The sequence below is a fragment of the Osmia bicornis genome, chromosome 16 (genome assembly GCF_907164935.1).
Source record: "Osmia bicornis bicornis chromosome 16, iOsmBic2.1, whole genome shotgun sequence".
Lineage (NCBI taxonomy): Eukaryota > Metazoa > Arthropoda > Insecta > Hymenoptera > Megachilidae > Osmia > Osmia bicornis.
This window is the reverse complement of record NC_060231.1, coordinates 7,806,875-7,820,568: the sequence shown is the minus strand read 5'-3', so window position 1 is coordinate 7,820,568 and position 13,694 is coordinate 7,806,875. Positions and strand designations below refer to the sequence as shown.

General features: G+C 33.4%; 3 protein-coding genes across 8 annotated transcripts; 2 read left to right on the top strand and 1 right to left on the bottom strand.

Moving 5' to 3' along the window:
* Window positions 1–43: 43 nt before the first annotated feature.
* LOC123988568 (alpha-ketoglutarate-dependent dioxygenase alkB homolog 7, mitochondrial) lies at window positions 44–2,151 on the bottom strand. Of its 3 annotated transcripts, none has more exons than XM_046289149.1 (5): window positions 2,047–2,151; window positions 1,067–1,253; window positions 826–999; window positions 628–755; window positions 44–571 (listed from the first exon to the last, which is right to left on the bottom strand). In XM_046289149.1, the coding sequence occupies exons 2-5, from the start codon at window positions 1,172–1,174 to the stop codon at window positions 442–444; spliced, it is 540 nt and encodes a 179-aa protein (XP_046145105.1). In that variant the 5' UTR covers window positions 1,175–1,253; window positions 2,047–2,151; the 3' UTR covers window positions 44–441. The 3 variants fall into 3 exon arrangements, with proteins under 3 accessions (XP_046145105.1, XP_046145103.1, XP_046145102.1); XM_046289147.1 differs by lacking the exon at window positions 2,047–2,151 and adding an exon at window positions 1,507–1,675; XM_046289146.1 differs by lacking the exon at window positions 2,047–2,151 and having other exon boundaries at window positions 1,067–1,675.
* Window positions 1,111–2,740, top strand: LOC114872207 (sugar transporter SWEET1). The gene is made up of 5 exons (XM_029179191.2): window positions 1,111–1,175; window positions 1,604–1,754; window positions 1,890–1,967; window positions 2,058–2,340; window positions 2,426–2,740. The coding sequence occupies exons 2-5, from the start codon at window positions 1,678–1,680 to the stop codon at window positions 2,639–2,641; spliced, it is 654 nt and encodes a 217-aa protein (XP_029035024.1). The 5' UTR covers window positions 1,111–1,175; window positions 1,604–1,677; the 3' UTR covers window positions 2,642–2,740.
* Window positions 2,741–2,850: 110 nt separating this feature from the next.
* LOC114872191 (TAR DNA-binding protein 43) lies at window positions 2,851–13,271 on the top strand. 4 transcript variants are annotated; one of them, XM_029179156.2, is made up of 6 exons: window positions 2,851–3,344; window positions 3,450–3,914; window positions 4,899–5,068; window positions 5,316–5,456; window positions 8,693–9,368; window positions 9,447–13,271. In XM_029179156.2, the coding sequence occupies exons 2-6, from the start codon at window positions 3,677–3,679 to the stop codon at window positions 9,545–9,547; spliced, it is 1,326 nt and encodes a 441-aa protein (XP_029034989.1). In that variant the 5' UTR covers window positions 2,851–3,344; window positions 3,450–3,676; the 3' UTR covers window positions 9,548–13,271. The 4 variants fall into 4 exon arrangements, with proteins under 4 accessions (XP_029034989.1, XP_029034988.1, XP_046145101.1 ...); XM_029179155.2 differs by having other exon boundaries at window positions 4,941–5,068; window positions 8,693–13,271; XM_046289145.1 differs by having other exon boundaries at window positions 8,693–13,271.
* The last annotated feature ends 423 nt before the right edge of the window (window positions 13,272–13,694 follow it).

The window sequence follows — 13,694 nt, the reverse complement described above, 5'->3', positions numbered from 1 at the left end:
TGGGTTTTACATGTAACATTCATATTATTTTAATTCCGAAATCTTATGTTGCATACAGTATTTTATTCATAAGTTGTTTATAATAAAAATAACATGTTTATTTAATTTAATGTAATAACTATCAATCCTAACTTTTATAGAATCACTCTTTATTTATACGCCGTTATCAACAGAGGGCAGTATAATACATTTGAATATGAAGGCCAAACTCTATTTAAATATATACCACTGACGGAGGGAAACGGTTTTTTTTTAAATGTATGTTCTGTATGTATAACTACGCATCTTTACATTGACCGTTATATATTTATCATTAATCACTATCTGATGTTGTATATTAGTATTACTATTTATACCTTATCTACATTTTGTTAACTAAATATATTACAATTGACAAAATATTGATCTTACTGTTTATAATGTACATACACTTTTAAAGTGTTAAGTATCAGGGTTTGGTTGACTTCTACATATTACTGAAATGCGTCTAGTTTTTGATACAGGTTGCCCTTCAAAATATGATTCTTCATTCTTCAAGATTTCATGTTTGTAGTTATATCTAGCTGTACCACTGTAAAATAATAATCTTCAATAAAAATATATATATTCAGAAAACCATTTGCATACCTCATTATGTATAAAGATCTTTGTGGTAGCAAAAAGTCATGCTTATATAATGTTTCATTTTCAACCATTGTAAGTCTCATTACACTGTTGCTTAGTAAACTTAAACCAGCAATTATTTCTCCACAGAACTACAACATAGAGGATCAAATATTTTGTTAATTTCTGTTTGAATTTAAAATTGATTAAGATAATATGTACCCTAATACTGTCAACATGAGGTTTTATCCATCCTTCTGGTGCTAGGTCCAAAACATGTATTAATGGAATTTGAGACATTCCTTTGGGAAATGCTTTCTCACGAATTTTGTTTATTATCTTTAAGTTATTTTCATTCCATTTGTTTCGCTCTGTTTCTCTATAAGCATGTATTGCCTATAATGATTAAATAGAACAAATACCATGAAAACTTAATAGAAATATTCATTAATGGCATACTAACATCATCCCAATGAGAATGTTCATATCGTAGCTTCTTTATATAGGGTTCAATTTCTTCCATTAAAGAGTTCTCTTCCTCTACAGTAATAAAGTTTGGAAAAATTTGCATGGTATTACATAGCTCTTCTTTCCAATTTTCTACATTTCTGTCTGCTTTGTTACATACTTGTTTTGTTCGTATATAATACCTTAAAATGATAGAATTAAAATTTTTGTTGATAGAGAAGGTAAACAAAGAAAGTGTAGCTCTCAACATGTTTTCTTCCAACAAGGTTAGGAATAGGAAGTTAGAAATTTTATAGGCTCAAGATCGATCAGCGCTGACATGCAAGCAAATTCTTACAACTATTCTATTGCTTATTATTTCTTTATAGACATTTCTTAAATATATATGTATATATATAGGTCAATGAGTTTACTCAGATAGATATGTATTTATACATTATACGAGCTATATGTTTCCTCGATAACATCGTTTATTAATTTTCACCAGCAAAGATTTTATCGAACATGCTTTTATTTCTGATAATAAAACTAGAACTTTTCATCGAAGAGGTTATAAACTCGTATCACGGATGCTGATATATGATAGTGATATGAACATTTTAAATCATGACTTCGACGGAGATGAAAGATGCATTAGCTTCCACAGCTTCAATTTGTACAGTTTTACAATTTTTAGCTGGCGTGTAAGTAAAAGTATAAATCTGTAATCATATGTATCTTTGTTAATATGTAAAGTAAATAAAACAAAATTGTTTGACATTATTCACTACTTTTACCATATTGTCATATGATTGGAAAACTGTAGAAATTTGTTTTAGGCTAGTGTGCAGAAAAATCATTAAAAATGGTACAACAGGAAATAGTTCAGCATTGGCATTTGTAACATGTTATACATCGTAAGTGTTACAATTATAAGTTATGGAAATACGTTCTTATCTTGCATAAATATATTGTTTCCATTTTAATTGTTCTTACCCATATTATAGATGTGTTTTATGGATGAGATACGGTATGCTTATCTCAGATCGTTTTGTATTGTTGGTAAATGTTTTTGGCACAATACTCCAAGCATCATATGTTTGCGTGTTCATTTTATATAGCGTTAAAAAATTTAAAATTGTTAAACAAATGATTGCAGCAAATTGTTTTCTTGGAGTTGTATACTTTTACAGCTTTTATGAAGAAGATAAAGTATTAGCTGCAAGATATGTTGGTTTTCTTAGCTGCACAGTAACAGTATTATTTTTTGCATCTCCTTTAATGATGGTGGTAAGTTTGTAGCATCCAACTTTTACGTCTGTAACATGAACGATCAATAACTTTACTATGGATAATTGAATACAATGTTTTCTAGGCACATGTGATCAAAGTAAAGAATACCGAAAGTTTACCATTTCCCATTATAATGGCTTCTCTAATAGTTTCTGCTCAGTGGTTTGCATATGGTTGCCTTATTAATGACAGTTTCCTACAAGTACCAAACTTCTTAGGCTGTGTTCTATCTGCATTTCAACTTTGTTTCTTTTTAGTTTATCGAAGTGGAGAAACCATTGAGGCTCGCTTAATATAACTTGCACCATTGAAATTATTTACTTTAAATAAATGTAATTCAATACATTTCTTATGTATTGATGTATATAATTTTAAATATATGATTTGTATTTTTGAAGAAAATATATTTTTTGAAACAAGATATTCCTTTTAGGAGCGTTTCTTTCAAATTGAATCTCGTGCCAAAAATAGTTCCATATTTATGGTACTTGGACGTTTTAATCAAACTCTATTCAATGTATAATATTTTATCCCAATATTCACTTAATTTTTTTTCATCTCTTTATTATAAATATTTTGCGTAAATAAATATTATCATTATTTCCAAAGGAAAAGAAAGTAACTCATTTGAGTTTAGTATTATTATTCTTTCAACGAGTAACCATACTTGTGTTGCACATTTCGGCTAACTTCAGCAGCCTAGTCCCCACTAAGCAATTTCTCACTACCATACGTTTTCCACTCCGACAGTCATATACACGGTGGACAAAAACGCATTAATAGAGAAAACAAGTGAGATTTGCAGGTATATACTAAATAAAAGGTCACTAGATATGCACGTTCGCACACGTACATACGACGCCATGATGTGCTTGCGCGTACGAAGCATGCGCCAACCATCCAGAGCTAACGTGCGCAAAACGAACGAAAACTGGTCTTTTAACAGGTCTGGTCTCTTGTTGAACGAATAATAGACATGAAATTGACTGAAATGTGTTAAGGTAATTTCAATTAATGATTAAATGTCTACTATTGTTGTTTAAAAAATTTTAAATCCATATTAATTTATTCGGATGTATTAGATACTTTGTTTGTTTTTGTAAAAGGATATCTTTTGAACGGAAATTGAGTGGAATTTTCCAGACATATTAGAAAGCTCGAAGAGTTCCGGGACAAAACGGTTGGCAGCACTGATGCTGCGAGAGAGGAGAAAGAGGTGCGGTGTTGCGTGACTGATTGCGAGACCGAGCGTGTGTGTTTGTTGTGTTGTACGATTTTTATTCTCCTTTTGGGAAGAAAAGTTCGTTTGGAAGACCGTACGCTTGGAAGAAAAATGTCGTCATATATCCAAGTTGCCGAAGACGAAGGCGATGAGCCGATAGAATTACCAACGGAAGATGATAGTACACTTTTATTGACTACCGTAACCGCCCAGTTTCCCGGAACGTGTGGCCTCAAATATCGCAATCCAGAATCTCGGACGATGCGCGGCATTCGTCTCGTTGACGGACGTCTTCATCCGCCTGAAAATGGATGGGGCAAGGCGATTTACTTTTGTGTTTTTCCAAAAGGTGCTTATTTTATTGTAAATCGTACTCGTTCATCCCCCTAACGCTACGATAAGATCAAGTACCATGATTTTTGCATATCGATTGACGTAAATTTGGAGTAAGTCGCTTCCGATCACGAAGCGTCTATATCAGCGTTACATGTGTTTAATGCGCTTTCAAATTACTTTTCTTACTTTTTTATGCAACATGAATTCGATATTCTATTTTTGTCTTCACCTAACGCACTACGCAAGACGTTTCATCGATTATTGTCTAGGAATTTTATTGTTTGTTGCGTACTTGATCTTGAATAATTCCTGCCGATTCTAATGCGATTTTTTCTTTTCTGTATAATTTGAAGTCCAGTACATGTGTTTGTGTTGATTAAATTAAACATTTTTATATATTCTGTTACTAAAAGGTACACTAATATTTTATTACTTTTATTTATGTCAAAGTATGATGCTTTACACTTTCAGTTGCATGTAATGTTTAACTTAAAAAAAAAAGGTTAAAATAGTTGTAAGATTTATGGAACCCTGTAAGAAAACCAGGGCACATGTAAATGATAATAACATAAGCACATGTTGATGTGTAATGCTTTTAATACTCAGTTCTACCAGCATTTATAAATACTTATTTATAATCATTAAAATACGTTTACATCTATGCAAGTATTATATATACATACACGCATAGATGTAAACTTAAATAATTAAAATTTAACATAATGTATACATTACACACCACACGCACGCGCGCGCGCGTGTTCGCATACACACATATACACTATCACACAATAGTTTTTGGATAAAAATTATTTGTACTGGATTTCAGTCTTTCTTTCTTTTTTTTCATTATTATTTTTATTGTAATTAAGTCTCTATATAGCAAAATATATATATATGTAAAATTCTGTAAGAAGACTTAAATTTTGGAAAAGATTGTAGTAAAATGAAAAAAGAAAAAAAAAATTAGTAGACATGAACACTTATATCTTTTCAGAGAACAAACGTAAATCTGATGACAATTTGGAAAATTCCACAGCTAAGACTAAAAGAATGGAAACAAAGTTGCGTTGCACAGACTTGATCGTACTTGGTTTGCCATGGAAAACAACAGAGCAGAACTTGCGTGAATACTTCGAAACGTTTGGCGAAGTACTCATGGCACAGGTGAGTTTTGCAAGATTACTATAAACAGAAATCATTTCGTGTAGAGAGAAAATATTAAAGTAATCAGTTTAATGCTTCTAAACAAGATTGGTTTTTTTTTTTTTTTTTTTTTTAATTGATTTTTTATTTGTTACAGAAATTGCATTATATTCGACTCACTGTTTCATAATTGATTGTATAAATTGTGATAGTCGGTCTTGAATTATTGAATGTAACATGTAATTAATATAAATACGTGTTTCGGCAGGTAAAAAAAGATGCAAAATCAGGACAGAGCAAAGGATTTGGATTTATTAGATTCGGAAGCTACGAATCTCAGTTGAGATGTCTCGCTCAGCGGCATATGATAGACGGAAGATGGTGCGACGTTAAGGTTCCCAACAGTAAGGTAAGAGTATCGTTACGTTTATTAACAAATTCTTGTTGTTTCTTCAAATATTTTTGAATAGTTTTGAAATATTTAAATAGTTACTTAAGGTTTGAAAAATATATATATATATAATATTTGCGTGCAGATCATAGATCTATACATATATGTTTATACAATTCAAGCAGTCTTCTAAATACATTTAACATATATTTTTATATACGGAAATATTTCAATCCTTTTTCGATGATTTAATAAATTTTCTCAAAATGCTATATGTATAATAACAGAAAGTTATATAAATAGATACGACGTCGATGATGGTGTTAACTGGGAAATGCTAACTTACAATGTTTCATATACATGTATTTAACATAATAAAAGACAGTTATGTATAGATCTAAGATGCACACAAAACAAGATGTTAGTTGAACAATATACTGTAATAAGAATTATGAAATCTAACTATGGCACGAACGTGGACATAATAGTTTGCTTTATAAATTCTTTTCTATTCCGACTTGTTGCACAAGACTATGAGATAATTGATTTCATTGAATGATCTATTTACATGACATCTTCATATATATATCTTAAGAAGGTATATTCTGGTATAAATAGGTGAATGTGTAGTCAATTTAAGTGGTAAATTTATAAAGAACATGTGACAAGTGTGTATGAATGTTTACATGGATGTTGTATGATGAAATGGGAGATACCTTAAGAAAGTATGTTTGCGTGATCTTGTAAATAACCTGGAATGTTTGTGTCTTTAAATAGTGTGGAATTTTCGAGTATGTTATGAGAGTACCGTTGTCAGGATTAGATATGAGAATCATTTGAGAATATATCTACCTAATTCGTTAGAAGAACAATTTATCGGAGGCAGAAGTGTCGGTTTATAAATTCATTTTTCAGAGATTCTATGTAACGGAATAATCGTTAGTTCGATGATAAACGCGTCTGAGAGAAGATTAGGAAGTTCAAGTTTTTCTTTCACAATCGGAAAGTATGTAAAATTGTGTATTTTTTTTCGAAGAGTAACAAATATTGTAATGAGTATGACCTGCGTGACAATTGTGTGCAATCGAAATAACTCTTTGTTATGTTACAAGTAATCATGCTTCTTGAAGTGAACTTCGAATTTTGCGAACGGAAGTACATTTGAAACGAAGTCGCGATTAGATTTAAACGATAGCAATAGAATCTATCTGTTCGCTGGTACGTATTCGTCGTTAGTCGAGAGAAAAAAGAAAAAAGAGAAAGAAATCAGTTGTAAGGATGGTGCCGTGCATGATAATGTAGAGTGTACAGTCTGTAGATGAATGAAGATAAAAAAACAAAAAAAAAAAACACGCCATTTTTGATAACAACATCCGCGCAGTTTCTTTCGTTATAGATTAAAAATTCATTAGAGCATCGCGGGGTGTAAGTACGTGTACGACCTATAGACGCGCGTCACGTGGAGTCCGTAAAGAAAAAGAAGGAATTTAACTGGTATGTGGAATGACACGGTTTTTAAAAGTAAAGAACCGTACAAGAATGTCGAGCGAGTGCGTATATATGTGTGTGTAATTAAAACAATTATATAGATAAAATTGTATGTGATTGTCGAGGGCTTGGTGTATCTGGTTGCAGAATATTGATGGCTTAATGATGGCTCGTCAGTATGATACGAGCAAACACAATGAATGCTACCGCCCTATACCGGTTCATACGCCGAGTAGTCGACGGGTACCTGTGGCGAAACCGTATATCAACTTAAATACACCCGAGGCTGCTAATACACCTAGGTACGATTCGGAGTACGATTATAAAACAACGCATTATCCGTCGTACCCTCCCAATTATCCGTACGACGATAACACTAAGTACAAGTACGAGGGACAGAATTACAATGCGTACGAGAAAGCAAATTACCCATCGTACGAGGATCCTGGGTACGACACACGAAACTATATGGTCCAACATACAACTGCGGCGGCGGCACCTCCGAATCCCGCCTATCCGTCCGACACGGAGTACACAAGATACACCAACTACGAAGGACGCGCTGCTGTGTATCCGGTAATGGAGAATCCAGATTATGGAGAGAAAAGCAGATACAATTACGGTTACGACCGGAATTATTACGAGGCGGACGCTCGATACGCGTCGTCAACGGACTGTAGATATTCGTTGGACGTACGGTACCCAGACACCAGGCATGGGGACAATCGAATTCCAGCTGATGGTAGAGAGGCTGATTGTAGATATCCGGTGGAGAATCGTGAAATGGATAGAAGATACGCGATCGATGGTAGGGATCCAGAGGGTAGATACGCGGTCGAGAATAGGGAAGTCGATGTCAGATATCCAGCGGACACCAAGGAAGTGGATGCCAGGTTTGCGGATACGCCAAGATATCCGAGTAAGGAAAATTACTATGACCGTTACTACAAACACCGTCCGTCGAGGGATCACCACGTCTCGGACACCTCAAGATACTGATGAGTCTTGACACTATCGTAAATACATAAGTCACGGTTCAATGGGAATAAATATTTCTTTAGGCTTTCTATGCATTTCGTGAGAGATACACATTTTACGAACGGCAATGTGTTGCTTTCTGTTCCTTCCTTGTCGGTGCACGGGTTTGTCTTGTGTACATCGTGCGGAGTAGTAATTTGTCCTAAAGAGAAATGTATTCCCCTTGATTCGTGATCTATATTGCCAATAGAAAAAAAGATTGTTTAATATTAGCAATAGTCTCGAGTAATTGTCTACATTTTTATCAACTATTGTGTTTATTCAGTTGAAGATAATGTGTAATACGTAGCATGAAACTTTACATCGACTATATAAAAGAAAGAGGACATTGTACAAATTTGTGCATGGATTTTAAAGAGGCCATAGTGCTTAAGTGTTATATATACATATACATATATATATATATTCATGGAAATCAAAGTGTAAATTGACCAGCTAATACCTTTTTTTTTTTTTTTTTTTAAACGATAACTAGACACATGTGTATTGAAAGAATTTTTTTTTATTATAAAACTTGTCGTTAGTGCAGATTGATTGACTCGGTTAAGATTTTTCTCTGTTTCTTCTTTTTGATATAGAAAGCATAATAATTTGATACGATAATGTGCACTATATGCAAGTTTTACTGGTTAAAAAAAAAAAGAAAGAAAAAAAAATAAGCAAACAAAAACCAAAAAATCAGTGAAAATCTGTTGTACATGATTGATTGATTGTGCGTTTGTGCGTAGGAGGGAATGATTCAGCAAGTACCCTGCAAGGTATTCGTGGGACGCTGTACAGAAGACCTAACCGCTGATGATCTGCGCGACTATTTCTCCAAATATGGCGAAGTGACGGACGTGTTCATCCCAAAACCTTTCCGTGCATTTTCATTTGTTACTTTCTTAGATCCCGAGGTAGCGCAGTCCCTGTGCGGCGAGGATCACATAATAAAAGGAGTGTCGGTACACGTGTCGAACGCTGCACCAAAGTCCGAGGGCAACAATAAGAATTTCAATAATCAAGTGAATTCGAACATGCGTAGAGGCGCCCCAGGTCCCGTCGAGAATAACGTGCAGGGAAACTATCAGGGTAACAGATATATGGGCCATTCAGGTAACAATATGGGCCCAAACGGTTGGAACAATCCAGGGAACCGGGGCAACTTGGACATGCCTAATCTCCAAGCGTTGGGCATTACCGGACAAAATAACGGTGGCGGTGGCGGTGGCGGTATGTCGAATCCCTTGGCGATGGGAGGTCTGAACCTGTCCGCGTTACCAGTCAACCCTGCTTTGGTAGCCGCTGCTTTGAACCAAGCATCTTGGGGTCTGATCGGTAACTTGCAGAATCAGGGAAACGATCAGGGCTATTCGAACCAGCCTGGCCCACCTGGTCAACCACCTTCAGGCAACAATAGTATTGGTAACAGTGGAAACTCTGGCTTTCTCAGTTGGATGAATCAGGGAGGAGGTGATGGTAATACAGGCAATCCTGGAACAGGTGGTCCAGGCCCGAATAATCCCAACGCGTCCCAAGGTGCTTGGCAGAACCATCCAGGACAACGCGATCAAAAGTCCAACACCTTTCTCAAGTACGAGTAAGCTGCGCGGAGGAGGGAGGGTCCGAGTGTAATCGTGGAATGCAGGCGAATCCGTTCCTTTCATCCTGATACACGTTAACCACTGGCAACAGAGTCTAGGCAAGTGTGTACTAGGTACAAAGTAATTATCATTTTTGTAAAACGGGAACCAAAGCCTCTGTTAATTGGGGGAACGGGTTCGATTCTATTTCTTTGTTTGCCTACTATCGACAAACGGATGGATTTTCTTTCATTTCTTTTCATGCGATCACATAAATGCATATACATAAATATATATATATATATACACGTTATATATAATTATAAAATTATAATTATATATAATCTTATATGTATAGATATAAGTATAGATAGTGTGCTCCATCGAACAATAAGAGTGTAACGACAAATACTTTCCTTTCGTCTTTTGCACGTCACGCAAATTGTATTTCTGACCCTGTCTCTCACTTTCTTACCGCCTTCTTCAGAGACTAGCACAAGTTCTTTCTCGTCGACGATAGACGTACGGATATATGCGTGTTGTAAAAGACGGATAGCTTCGATCATCTGAACGTGCGTATTAACTGTATGATCTCATTTCAAGCGTGCGGTCTAACCAACTCGGAGATAAATTACTGTATTGAAATGATAAGGATGAGGATGAGGATGAGGATGAGGATGAGGATGAGCTTGAGGATGAGAATCGTAATGGGTATATGCATATATATATATATATATATATATATACGTACAGGATATATGCATAAATATGATATATGATGATTGTGAATGTGTCGTAGAAGAACAAGATTTATTATAGCGGAGTACGTATATGTGCTTATGTTTATTTAAAGTTTCGTGCCGTGTGTTTAATGTATAATTGAGAATTAATCGAGGATTTAGTACGTACGTGGATCGCAGAGTCCTTACAACGTGAGAATTTCAACACTTTTCAATCATCGAGTGTGGAATCATTAGCTTAAATCTTGAATTTCTTGTATACCAATCTATGCTTTTTTTTTATGCATATCAGTGCTATTTTAATTGAATCGTTTAATAGAAATCAGACGATGAAATATTTGTAGCCATGAGACTAGAGAAGAAGAATTTAAGCTAAATATTCATTTAGAGACTAGGCTTGAACATTCATTTTCAATCTTTAATCAAATCATTTAATCAATTTGCATAATACATATTTTTATTAGTAAAATTAATCTAGGATTGCATTCTCTATTTCTTTTTTTTTATATATATATATACATATATACACACACACATACATATAGATCAAATGTTGTCATAGACAAATTGTTACAAATGAAAAATTGGAACGTTTGTTCCGGGACAAAGAATAGCAAAGAGGCAGAAGGAACATTATATTTTGGAAATTTTGTTCCAATTTTCTTTTTTTAATGTATGTTTTGCCTTGGGTTGTGTTCTAGTATTTCGCTTTCTTTGTTTCTTATCATTTCTTTTAATCATCATTACCAACAAAATTGTAAATATCAACTAGTATCAATTTATTTCTCACTTGACCAAACGAAATTCACAAAAACTGTTTCTCTGTTTAAAGAACAATGCAACATATGTTTATGATAAGTATGGTATTGAATATTGCGTGAGGAATAAGAATGTATGAAAGAGCATAAGTGTAAAATCGCAGTTGCATACAGATTGATCGCAGCTACCCGAGATTTAAGATACCCATTAATTTTTGTGAAAAATCTCGCCTTAAAGAAAAAGATTTAAAAAAAAAAAAAAAAAAAAGAGAAACATGTCTGCGCGTGCACGCGAACGAGATTTATATGTGAGAAATGTGTTTTCCATTGAGAACGATAGGTGCGTATAAAAAACTTTGTTAATTGATTGCACGTGAAAAGTAGCATCTCTGATCCGTTTGATTTTCAATTTTCATTTATTACAAAAGCTGCAAGCGTTGTAAGCTTTTAGTACACCTGTGCAAAAATGATATCCTTACACGTTAAGAGTCGAGTATTTATTTTCCAAAGATCATAAAAAATAATTTCATTCACGTTGCACGACTGTAGTCAATAATTCTTGCATAGATGAGATTTAAAGAAAACAAGAAAACAGAGTAATTAAATACAGTCTAAGTACAGCATTAATTGAACGCTGCATTGAAATTAATCTAGATAGAATATTTCAGGCTAACAATTATGAGTACACACTTATTAAAGAATTAGAAAAATTATCAAAGATACGTCTGTGTTGTTGTACCTTCTGTGAGTTGCATTATTATAGAATATTTCCTACTTAATGTGCATACAATCTTATCAATCATTCATTGATAAATTTACATTATGATTGCAAGTGAAATCATGTCAAAAATGTAGTCAAACACAATGAACGTGTACTCTTAATTGTAAGAATGGATAAAGTTTAAGTAAGCATAGATTTATAAGTGTATATTCTGTGAGTTGGAGCTTTTGAAAGATTCAAGAAATTGCATAAACACTTGACTTGCTAACATTATACGTATGGATATCTCTTCTTTTTGATCAATGTGACTTTCCATGCAATCTCAGAAGGCTCTAACTCGATACAGAAACAGACACAGAGCCACACTTGCGTAACACTTTGTCACACTTGCAATTAGCAGTACACTGTAATACAATTTGGCCAAATATTTAAGGAGTATATAGTTTCCCATACTTTTAAAAGTATAAAAGCTCTTTATAATTCAAAAGATCGTTACTATTTCTTTTTGTTCTCATTTAAGAAATAAGGAGATTATATTAGATTGGATTGTTTTGACGTGTCTCTCTGTGTGTGTATGGCGGTCGAATGTATTTGTTAATGGTCGTCTCAGAACTACAGGCATGAAAGTTTAATCGAGAAATGATCTGCTGTTTAATGATGAGAACCTCTATAATACGTATTTAATGCAAAAGAGAAAAAGAAAACCACGTGTTGATATGATGAGTGAGTAATATAATTAATTGTGAGGCGAGCGATAATTAATTATGAAAAAAAAAAATAATAATATTTTATGAATGGGACACAGTCGTTTATTGAATGCCTGAATATATACTATAATAGATAAAAATATATATAGGTATATATGTATATACATATATAAATATATATATCTTTATTGATTCAAGAATGTTTATACATAATGTAAAGAGAACATTGATGGAAAGTGCGTCGAGTTTATTTATTGACGTCCTGCTGTAAATGATAACCGATATACAGAGACTGTAGTTTAAGACAACTTTTAACAGACATTAGAACCGTTTCTAGCTCATTATTATAACCGGCCGATCTATTTCAAATCGTTCGCCATTCCCTGGATCTATATCAATTATTATTATTCTTCTTTTTTTTCTTTTTTTTTTTCGTTTGGAAATCAAATGTTACGTTATTGGTGCAATTGAATATGTTCTTAGTTAAAGCGTTGCCAAAATGTTTGCAAGAAAGCTTTTGTCAAGTTTGAATCGGTTGGTAATAACTGTTGCTCAAAAGATGCCTTGCGAAACGATTTGGAAATGATCTAATGAATTGTGTAAATAATAAATAAGGAGCATTAATGTCGTTCGTCAACATAACGAATTTTGTTGTAGACAGTTCTATTGTAAATTATAATTGAGATTGTGTTTTCAATTGAGATATGGAGTGAAGGCAACCGAATAACATCAACTTTTGTCACGTGAGAATGTTATTTTGATAGGTGGCAGAGATTGATTCTTATTACATAAATTCATTACAGGATGATTAAAAACTGATACACTGGCAGTAATTTATTTACACTTTTCAAACTCCTTTGTTGGACCACTTGTTAACAAAACCTATCTCTCAAGTAGATCAGTATCATATGGATCAGTTAAATGTACAAATTAATTTAATTATGTTTATTTTTCACGTTTCACCTAACAAATATAAACCATAAAATAGCATATGATATGGTTAAAGATTAAAAACGTTTGATTTATATTCCTGTTTCTTTCAGCTGCCTTTTTTTTATTATCAATGTCATTCACAATCAAAGCATTTAATTTTTTGAGCTAAACAATTACTCGCATATCTATCACACACTTTCAGATTTATTTCAGGTCCAATATTTTTAATATTTGGAGACAATTTTTTTAAGTTTTCAATGATTATGTTAAATACAACAATAAATCTGGTTTAGTTGAAACATTCTTCCA

What these genes read in the sequence shown, in the direction of transcription:
- LOC123988568 (XM_046289146.1), bottom strand. Translation starts at nt 1,321, where the DNA reads ATGTTGAGAGCTACACTTTCTTTGTTTACCTTCTCTATCAACAAAAAT. An exon ending in AACATTCTCATTGGGATGAT is followed by an intron (nt 1,000 to 1,066) that starts GTTAGTATGCCA and finishes TAATCATTATAG; the next exon opens with GCAATACATGCTTATAGAGA. An exon ending in CTCATGTTGACAGTATTAGG is followed by an intron (nt 756 to 825) that starts GTACATATTATC and finishes TCTATGTTGTAG; the next exon opens with TTCTGTGGAGAAATAATTGC.
- LOC114872207 (XM_029179191.2), top strand. Translation starts at nt 1,678, where the DNA reads ATGACTTCGACGGAGATGAAAGATGCATTAGCTTCCACAGCTTCAATT. An exon ending in TTACAATTTTTAGCTGGCGT is followed by an intron (nt 1,755 to 1,889) that starts GTAAGTAAAAGT and finishes AATTTGTTTTAG; the next exon opens with GCTAGTGTGCAGAAAAATCA. An exon ending in TTTGTAACATGTTATACATC is followed by an intron (nt 1,968 to 2,057) that starts GTAAGTGTTACA and finishes CCCATATTATAG; the next exon opens with ATGTGTTTTATGGATGAGAT.
- LOC114872191 (XM_046289145.1), top strand. Translation starts at nt 3,677, where the DNA reads ATGTCGTCATATATCCAAGTTGCCGAAGACGAAGGCGATGAGCCGATA. An exon ending in CTTTTGTGTTTTTCCAAAAG is followed by an intron (nt 3,915 to 4,898) that starts GTGCTTATTTTA and finishes ATATCTTTTCAG; the next exon opens with AGAACAAACGTAAATCTGAT. An exon ending in TTAAGGTTCCCAACAGTAAG is followed by an intron (nt 5,457 to 8,692) that starts GTAAGAGTATCG and finishes GTTTGTGCGTAG; the next exon opens with GAGGGAATGATTCAGCAAGT.